At 37.1% G+C, this 10,593-nt stretch overlaps 1 protein-coding gene across 2 annotated transcripts in view; it reads left to right on the forward strand.

The window, feature by feature from the left end:
- Positions 1-9,992, forward strand: part of LOC128018939 (plexin A3-like) — a 157,355-nt gene extending 147,363 nt beyond the window's left edge. The window contains exons 25-32 of one of the 2 annotated variants that reach the window (XM_052604834.1): positions 994-1,153; positions 1,787-1,929; positions 2,007-2,103; positions 2,566-2,756; positions 3,651-3,820; positions 4,056-4,268; positions 4,987-5,137; positions 6,264-9,992. In XM_052604834.1, coding sequence (XP_052460794.1) covers positions 994-1,153; positions 1,787-1,929; positions 2,007-2,103; positions 2,566-2,756; positions 3,651-3,820; positions 4,056-4,268; positions 4,987-5,137; positions 6,264-6,359 — 1,221 coding nt within the window. In that variant the 3' untranslated portion in view covers positions 6,360-9,992. The remainder of the gene's footprint in view (positions 1-993; positions 1,154-1,786; positions 1,930-2,006; positions 2,104-2,565; positions 2,757-3,650; positions 3,821-4,055; positions 4,269-4,986; positions 5,138-6,263) is intronic. The other variant, XM_052604835.1, reaches the window with a different exon arrangement.
- Positions 9,993-10,593: the final 601 nt, after the last annotated feature.

Consider the following 10,593-nt stretch of genomic DNA (forward strand, 5'->3'; position numbering starts at 1 on the left):
AATATCTTGTTAGCACTTGAAACAGTAATAATGTCAAATTCTGTACATTTTAATTTATTTGTTCATTCATTCATTATTGTTTTTTATTTATTTATTTTCCCCCCTTAACTCTCTGCTGAACACTTCCTTTTTTGTCATTGGTCAGTCAAACAAATAGTCCCGCCCCCAAAATCATGCCATTGGTTGAGTCAGTGTTGCTCTATCGGTCATGATTCTAAAAACAAACAAATCAACATTTTGTTAGCACTTAAATTCTGTAATTTTAACTTATTTGTTAATTAATTTAACATTAAATTGTTATTATTATTTATTATCAGATTATTAATTTAATATTAGTTCCCAGTTTTTCCCCTGAACCAGTCAAAAAGTCCCGCCCCCAAAGTCAGGCCATTGGTTAAGTCAGTGTTGCTGGGTTGTCTAGGCTGCTAAAAACAAACAAATCAATATTTGAGAGACTATGTTTACACTTTTCCGGGGAATCAACCTATAGATGTCTTTCTTGTAGTTGTCTCTGCATATTAAACTGGGTGTTTAATATCAAAAGGATTACACACTTTAGCTTGAAGTATCTTTTAACTTTAGACATCAATCAATCATAATCAATCACATCCTGCAGTTTGTTTTTATCGATCTGTGACCTTTTGATCAAAACCTGCGTGTTTCACATTTTCTGAATACCGCTTTGCAGGCAGATAAATATTTCCCCATTGACACAACAGTTAAAGTTGAGATGGCTATTATGATAAATCATGCCGAAGCATGAAACAGGATCCCTCGATCAATCTTTGATATGCTGGCAGAGCCGGGCTAAATAGAGCTCCAGTCGCCCGCTGTGTATGATAAAATGTGCCTTGACCTTTCCGCATCCTTTTTAGTCCATGTGTTTGTTAGTGTGTGTGTGTGTAGTCTGTATGCTAGATTTGAACGGAGACGTGTTATTGTGTATTTGCTGGTCATCTTGCCAATCAATATTATCCCGGATCTCTATCTCAGACGCTCATGTGTATTCCTCCGGAGGGACAGGCCGGTACAGAAATCCCTGTCAAGGTGCTAAACTGTGACACGATCACTCAGGTGAAGGACAAGCTTCTAGATGCTGTTTACAAAGGCATCCCGTACTCACAGCGCCCACAGGCCGACAACATGGACCTGGGTAAACTCAAACTTTCTGCCCGTTTCTGATTCTTAGGTTATCTATCGATCTATCTATCTATCTATCTATCTATCTATCTATCTATCTATCTATCTATCTATCTATCTATCTATCTATCTATCGCTCTAGCTCTCTCTATCTGTCTGTCTGTCTATCTATCTATCTGTCTATCTATCTGTCTATCTATCTATCTATCTATCTATCTATCTATCTATCTATCTATCTATCTATCTATCTATCTATCTATCGCTCTAGCTCTCTCTATCTGTCTGTCTGTCTATCTATCTATCTGTCTGTCTATCGTTGGATCGTTCTATCGTATAATACTGTTTTTCTACCATTCCGTCTAATACACTAGGCTTGCTTGACAAACTTTTATTTTTCTATTTTGTTCTTTTTTTTTTCACCTGAGTGATATTTAGACAGATATTACATTTTGATCAAAAATCACGAAAACAATGTTAAGAAAAGCATGCACTTATAATTGTGTATCGTAAGACCAGTAAATAGGGTCAGTTTTGACATCATGTTGACTGTTAGAGAGAACGTATGGAAAACATGGCAAAAGTTTTACCTTTGACCCTTTAGAGACATCCTCATCCAAGACTAATTGCATTTCTTGTCCTTCTCCAGAATGGCGGCAGGGTCGACTGACCAGAATCATCCTCCAGGATGAAGACGTCACCACAAAGATCGAGAGCGACTGGAAGAGATTGAACACACTGGCGCACTACCAGGTTGAACAACGTTTCCTGGCAGCTGCTTCGTTATATCATGCAAGTTTACAAATGCTTGTCGCATGCTGTACAAAAATGGAGATTCTTTTCCTTATAATTCTCATTTTCCATCTCAGGTGACGGATGGGTCTTTGGTGGCTTTGGTTCAGAAGCAAGTATCTGCTTACAACATCGCCAACTCCTTCACGTTCACTCGCTCTCTCAGTCGATACGGTAAGTCTCTCGGATCGCTTTACGCCCCATGATCCTCGGCTTTAGCCATGTTTGTTTAATATATCATGGATTCGTCCAGCATTTTGTATCATGCCACATGCAGCATGTTTGGCTCAAATGGGAATCGAAGATCTTTTCCCCAGCCATTCTTGGCTGAAGTTATTTAGTCTGAGCTTTTCAATGAAATAACACATACTGTAGGCTGTGCTCAAAACCTAGTAAACTAAACTGACTGTTCAGGATATCTGAAATCAGTCGCTAACTGTAAAAGGATTCATTTCAGTCATTATGATGTTTATATAGACATCCATACTTGTAGACAGTAAACGCTGATTCGGCTCACTAGGCTTTGAGACGCAGCTATTAGAAAGATAATGATTTAGAAACAGACTTAAGATATGTAAACTGCAATGCATTGTTAAGAAGCAGATTGAAGTGTACGCTCATTTGGATTGGATATAGAGAGCCTGCTGAGGACATCTAGTAGTCCAGACAGCCTTCGATCCAGGGCTCCCATGATCACCCCTGACCAGGAGACAGGCACCAAACTCTGGCACCTGGTGAAGAACCATGAGCACGCAGACCAGCGGGAGGGAGACCGTGGGAGCAAGATGGTGTCTGAGATTTACCTCACACGCTTACTGGCTACCAAGGTACATAAACATCCTGTACAGATAATCTGTGTGTGGTTATTTTTAAAGCAATAAGCCACTCAAGGCTTTACGTTACAGTGCTTTAACATGGTTAAAGGATTATTTTAGCAAAGAATGAAACTTCTGTCATATTTTATCATTAACATCAACCATTCAAAAGTTTGTCTTTTCAAAAGAATCATTTTTTTATTCAGCAAGGAGACATTAAATTGATCAAAACTGTCAGTAAATACTTTTTTTTTTTTTTTTATAAAATACATTTATTTACATTTTCAACAGTGTTAGTGTTAATAATAAAAGATATTTCTGAATGAGCTTGTGACAATGCAGACTGGAGTAATAGCTGATGAAAAATCAACTTTGCATCACAGGAATAAATTACATTTTAAAATATATTCAAATAGAATATACATTTTTAAATTGTTGTAGTATTTCACATTTGTACTGCTACTGCTTCACTGCATTTTTCATCAAATAAATGCAGACTTGGTGAGCAGAAAAAACTTAGATATAGACACTGTATATATAAATATATGTATTTACACCACAAACCTCTGAACATTACTGCAGCATTTTTGAAAATTGATTGAATTCAGCTCGTTTTTTTCCGAGGTATAAATAAATGTAAATTTGGTCTGTTTTGAACACTAAAATGTACACAATTTAGACTTTTTTTTTTTTTATTACACTTAAAAAAATAAAAGCATACAGTTTTGTTGCAAGAACAAAACTATTATTTGCACAACAATCTGTTTAAAAATCTGTTGATTTTTAAACAGATTAAAGAATTAAAGAATCAAAACATATCAGTTAAAACTCACGATTAGCATTGTATTCAATAAAATGTGTGTAGTGCCTCGAAGAATGTTGTAAACTCTTGTGGCATGTTTTTAGGGCACACTGCAGAAGTTTGTGGACGATCTTTTTGAGACGGTGTTCAGCACGGCCCATCGAGGCAGTGCTCTCCCGCTGGCCATCAAATACATGTTTGATTTCCTGGATGAGCAAGCAGACAAGAGACAGATCACTGACCCGGACGTACGGCACACCTGGAAGAGCAACTGGTGAGATACCGAGCACTTCCTGTCTTTGACCTCATTTTCTGCAGCATCAGTTTCGATCGTTTTGAAACCCTGCTGAGATGCCAGTTCAGTTCCATTTGTTTCTTGAATGCAGTACGCTCTCAGTGCAATTGAAAAATAATGCATTTTAGTGTGATTCAAGACAGACCACTATCACTAAAAAGCTTTTTGGATGTAATCAGATTATATCGTCTATGTCTCTCTTTTTCTAATCCAGCCTTCCTCTGCGGTTTTGGGTCAACGTGATCAAAAACCCTCAGTTTGTCTTTGACATCCACAAGAACAGTATTACAGATGCCTGTCTGTCAGTGGTGGCTCAGACCTTCATGGACTCCTGCTCGACGTCTGAGCATCGCCTGGGCAAAGACTCCCCATCAAACAAGCTTCTCTATGCTAAAGACATCCCTAATTACAAGAGCTGGGTTGAGAGGTAAGGACACATGGCCAAAATACCACAGACTTGATCTGATTGAACGTCTAGAATGGTTGTAATGTTTATTCAAAATTCTGTCAATATTCACTCACCTTCAAGTTGTTGCAAACCTGTATTACTCTCTTTCTTTTTCTGAACACAAAAGAAGATATTTTGAGGAATGCTGGTAACCAGACAGGTAGCCATTGACTTCCATAGTATGGCGGGGGGGTTAAAAAATACTATGGAGGTCAGTAGCTGCCAGCAGCTGTTTGGTAAATTATACCTTTACCAGGGTTATTATAGTTAAAGGCATCATAGGCAACATTTTTCATTTAGTTGATGTTTTTAAATTAAAATTAATAAAATAATAAAAATTAAAGAAACACACCACAAAATTACTAAAAAAAATTATAAATTTAACTGAAAATCGAAACCAATTCAATATATTAATTAAAAGCTATAATGACTCAATCATATTAAAATAACACTGCACTTAACTCCACTTTTAGATGCACTTAATACATTTCTTTATATCCTGTGAGCAATAGTAATCCTGTACTTGCCTTAGTAGGCACCACTAATTAGTCATTTGTCTAACCGTCTTTTACTAGGCTGCAGAAACTGAAATTCATCCATTTTGCTTTCATTTTTTTCCAGAAGATTAACTCCAAACTGTTCATTTAAAATACGATGTGTGTGTTTGTTTGTTTGTTTGTGTTTGTGTGTTTTCAAGATACTACCGAGACATCAGCAAGATGCCAAGTATCAGCGATCAGGACATGGACGCCTATCTAGTAGAGCAGTCCCGTCTCCATGGCAACGAATTCAACACGCTGAGTGCGCTTAGTGAACTGTACTTCTATATCAACAAGTACAAGGAAGAGGTGAGACCTGAGACTCTGTTTTATAGGGATGTAACAATGCACTCAACTCACGATACGATTCACGATACTGATTTTACGATTCAATTTTCTCATGATTATTTTTAAACAAAAAAAAGGTTTAGGATAAATTATAAATGAAAAGGTGTCCTTTTATTATTGCTTGGACAAAATGCTGCACATTTTTTGTGAAACATGTAAAATAACAAAACTAAATTTCAATTTCAAAACAAATCCCAAATCTAATCAAATAAATTAGACAAAAAAAAAAACTCATGTATATGTTTTGCATATAAACAAAGGCTTGTCTGTGCCCATTTTATTCAAAATTGGTGACTGCATTTGAATCGCAATCCAAACAAAGATGCTAAATAAATTCAGCATGAGCAGTTTTTTTTTTAATCTAAGTTAGACTGTGTAACATGAAATTTTAAAATATCTGCACCACACAAAAACAGCAGATGGGTTGAAAGATGCTGATCCACTCTCTGACTGCAGGTGGCGCTTATGGAACAGCGACGAAACAACTTTCTTTGGCTGTAAACAAAGCAGCACTTCGCTTATAAAGACTGCTCTGTATAGACTTGCACTTTGTTTGAATGTAAATTAAAATGTGATTTTTATATATATATATATATATATATATATATATATATATATATATATATATATATATATATATATATATATATATATATATATATATATAAAGTAAAAAAAATATATGTGTGTGTGTGTGTGTGTGTGTGTGTGTGTGTGTAGAAATAAGTACAAATATATGTGCAAAAAAAATGAAATTTATATGATTCCTGTAGAAGCCTTTAAATCAAAAGGTTTGTAAGATCAAGAGAAACATAAATCCTGGTAGTGGTTGTGCAAATTGCCATAATGGTAGTTTAAAGATGCACGTGAGATTTGAATTGAAATGCAAATGTTGTTTCTGTATTAGCAGTTTGATCTTGATGAATGTGCAGTGCCATATCTGATGAGATCATTTATCAATGTCATTATGAGCTCTAGTGAGCGTCCGCAAACCCTCACGCGCAGAACGATGTCGAATATTGAATTATTACAAGGGTTCGGCCTTCAGTTAATGGCCTCCTCCTCTCTCTTTCTCTCTCTCTCTCAGATTTTGACAGCGCTGGACAGAGACGGTTACTGTCGCAAACACAAGCTAAGACACAAACTGGAACAAGCCATTAACCTGATGTCTGGCAGCAGCTGAGGGTGTTGATGGATTGGACGGGATGGGAAGGGAAGCGTTCAGATGGTTTGGGGGGACTGTTGAGACGGAATTGATGGAGTCTGGCGGACCGAACCCGTGTTAGAACATCCACAGCTTGTGCTAGCAGAAGGTGAGGCTAAAACACTGGACAATCAACTCTAAAGGAACCACAGCACAGCATACGAAGCCAAACGTTTTACTGGACCACAACCTGTACACCCAAACGCCCTCACTCCCTAATGCCCAGACCGAACGCCGTTCATATCGGCCTGCCTAACAAACTATTCGACACGGACTACTGTGGATCAGATACATTCCAATGAGGAAAGGTGCACATGCTCTTGCCTTGGAAGCCAAATTGCCAAGATAGTGCCATGGAAGAAAATATCAATCTTTCTGGGAGAGAAAACAGCAACATGTTTTAGCAATGCATTCAGTGGGTAACCTGAAAACAATTCTTCATAACGATCTCCAAGAGACGCCTCAAAAACTATCACAACTATGTGACGAGCTCCATTAACAGAAATGAAGATATTTATATCATAATAAATCAATAATGGAGAACTGTTCGGGGAGAACTGCATTATGGGTAGTGTGGAAGCTGGGCAAAATGGGAGGAACCTTCTCCTCTTCGTCTCGAAATTGCCATAGACCCATAAAAGCGCCTTTTCTCTCGTTTTCGTTCTTTTTTTTGTGATTATGGGGCCAAATGGAACTCTATTTGTCAAGAGGTTTGGATCAGCAACCTTTGAAGCTTGCCTTTTTGTTGCGTCTGGATATGATTCCCCAAACTCGTGCTGAAATGTACCCTGGGATGGGTGTTCATCCCTTGGACATTTCTGGGCATTTCTGCTCCCTTTGCTTTTTTTGTACACCGCTGTGTTACTGTGATGTTTGGATTTCTTCTCCAAGACTGCATTGGCGAGGGCCAAGTTTTGTCCCTTGATGACAGGCATCTTTAACATAGTAGATCCATCTAGAGCAATAACTCTCAAATTTACCTGCAAGCCATGAGTTTAAGTTCCCTGTGTGTTCAAATTCACCGTCCTGACTCTAAATTTTCAATGTTAGCATTTGGTGAGTCACGCTCCTTTTCATTTCCCTGTTGTTGTTCTGTCCAAACGGCAGCCAAAACGCGTTCACAATGCCAAGCACAACGAAGGGATGACTGTTCAACTCTGATTGTTTTCTCACCGTTTCAGCAGGCCAATGCAATTTTTGACATCGAAGTCCGCAGCTGGACAAATCCTGTCTGTTCTTCAGTCATCCCCCATACAACCTTATCAAGGTTCCTGCTTGATCAATTATAAAGATTGTGTCAATTCTGTCTGTATACACAAACAACAAGGCCTTAAGTCATTTCCTCTTCTCTTTATCGGACTTTCCTCATCTCCGTGACAGTGGCATCGCCCTCTGCTGCCACGGAGATGAACTGCAAACCGTTATATTCCAGGTACTCGAATTGTGATACGTACGTGAAATCTTCTCAGCTGTTTTCTATTCCTTGCTCTATGTGGTTCTGAGTTCCGCCCCGTCTAGTTGCGTATCGATTGTGTTTTTGTCTTGAGTAAAATCACTGAGAATGTACAGCATGAATAACTGAGCATATCTTGCAAAAATCTTTGCCTCATTATATATGTTCCAGTTTTAAACACAAAATACCTTCAGACAGGACTACAGGGAGTACCATTTGCTTTCAACATTGTCTTTAAAATGTAAAAAACCTACTTCACCAAGGTCAGTTTGAGTATACAAACACCCATCATAATATGGGATCATTAAAACAATAGGGAAATCCATCGGGGCCTTATTACTTGAGTTTGTTGAATTTGAATGTAGATATTCAATGACCATCAAAGTGATCACGTATATTTGAATACATCTTACATCGATAGATTTTGCCCTTTTTAGCCTGTAATAATGGATTTGCTAATAACTACTAATCATTATTGCCTTTATTTGGTTAAAAAAAATAATACATTTTAATTTAGTAGCAGTAAACCACGTCTGGCAGGGTCATGGTTTGAAGACTTGAGCATTTCAATAAAGACGTATCTGGATATTTTAAACTTTCATTGAATGTAATTAAACCTTCCTTCAAATTCGCCACATGGATTTGGATGGGGTAATGAGATCCCCTGTTCATTTAGATACGGCATCATCAAAAGCCAAATTTTTGTTGTTGGAATAATGAAGGCAGTATGTTTTGAACTAAATGTGGGGCTCATTAACATATAAAAAAAGTTGCAGGATGGTAATTAAGCGGAATCTTTTTGAACATTGGTTTGTTTTTCTGTTTGGGGAATGGGGTCAGCGCATTAATCTGGTTCCGTTATAACATTTCAACCTCTTGCAACACGATGCATCGGGAATTACTGCCTGATGCCAAAGCTGCATCGTCAGCAATGCAGGTGCGAAACCAATATCCGACGTCTGGAACATACCACTTTGAGAAATGAAACGCAATCATTTAAAAAAAAGCTGACAACTAAACATCAGTGGTTGAATTTTTTGATTTAGCACTTCTTGGTTGAAACCACACCATCAGGTTAACATCTGATTTTTCTATACTGTGAGTAAAAGCCAAACCTACTGTGGGGGAAGTGGACTTAGCTTGGCCGCATACATACTGCCTGTAACATAACTCTTGACTATCGATAAGTGCAACTGCCCACCGGGGTGTTTTTAGCTAGACTGGTGAAGACAGAGCTAACACTAACGACGCCTCGGCCGATAGCCATATATCAGAAATCACCTGTTTCCTACAGAGGAACTCAGAGCCAAATGAGGCGCTTTGCGGTTTGTTTTCATCGTGCGGTGAAACAGCATACTCTTAAAAGCACCTGTAACTTATGAGGAACGGAGCGGAGTGAGTGGGAAAACTAACTGTGGTGTTTTTTTCAGTAGATACAGTAGAAGAAAATGTATGTTTTAGATCCATAACTACATTTCAGTCAATGTTCTAGTTATAAAAGAAGAAGAAGAAAAAAATAACATTTTGTCTCAGATGAATTAATTGTAATTTATTTGTCGGTTTGTCTCTTTATCCCAAATGTTTTAATCAATTTTATTGTAACAGACTTGTTTACAGTTTCAGAAATATATGGAGTTTATTAACGTGTTTGGAGAGCTTTGTGACGACTGGTTGATTGGATGACTGCTTAATGGGCAACTGCTATGCCTAGTCCTTAATTCTATATAAATATATAAATATATTTTGTATAATTATTGGACTCAAATGTTTTGGTTTTTTATTTTGTTTAAATTATTGTTTTAATTCAGTTTTAATGCGTTAAGTAGTCTGAGGGGTGAAAATGAGTCTAAAACGCTGGCTGCAATGAAGTGTTTTGTATATATTTGCACCTTTTTCTCTTTTTTTTTTTTTTTTTTTTTTTTTATCTGTGCGAGGTTGTTGAAAGATTGGATTCAGCTTAATGTTCAAAGGACAAGCATGGCGTTTTATTTTTGTTTGTTTTTTTGTTTTTTTTGCAAATTAAAAGATATGTGGATGATGCTGTATATTTCTTGAATGTTATTTCTTTAGTTTTTTTGTAAATATAATCATCTGCAAGGACTATTTTGTCTCAAGAGCTTGATGTTTTCATTCAAATAAAGACAAGTGTCTCAGTGAAACCTACATAATAACTCCTGAACTCAGATAAACTAACATTCATAATTTGATCTTTTTGAATATAGTATATATACTGCAAGAACAGAATTATGTTGTGCATCATTTCATTTTCTTATTAACCACTTTGTAATTGGAAAGGCAAGTTATGTTCGATTGCTCCCAAATTAGTTTTGGGATCACCTGCAGACATGTACAGTCTTGTTCAAAATAATAGCAGTACAATGTGACTAACCAGAATAATCAAGGTTTTTTATATATTTTTTATTGCTACGTGACAAACAAGTTACCAGTAGGTTCAGTAGATTGTCAGAAAACAAACAAGACCCAGCATTCATGATATGCACGCTCTTAAGGCTGTGCAATTGGGCAATTAGTTGAAAGGGGTGTGTTCAAAAAAATAGCAGTGTCTACCTTTGACTGTACAAACTCAAAACTATTTTGAACAAACATTTTTTTTTCTGGGATTTAGCAATCCTGTGAATCACTAAACTAATATTTAGTTGTATGACCACAGTTTTTTAAAACTGCTTGACATCTGTGTGGCATGGAGTCAACCAACTTGTGGCACCTCTCAGCTGTTATTCCACTCCATGATTCTTTAAC

The sequence above is a fragment of the Carassius gibelio genome, chromosome A8 (assembly GCF_023724105.1).
Source record: "Carassius gibelio isolate Cgi1373 ecotype wild population from Czech Republic chromosome A8, carGib1.2-hapl.c, whole genome shotgun sequence".
In the NCBI taxonomy this organism is placed as follows: domain Eukaryota; kingdom Metazoa; phylum Chordata; class Actinopteri; order Cypriniformes; family Cyprinidae; genus Carassius; species Carassius gibelio.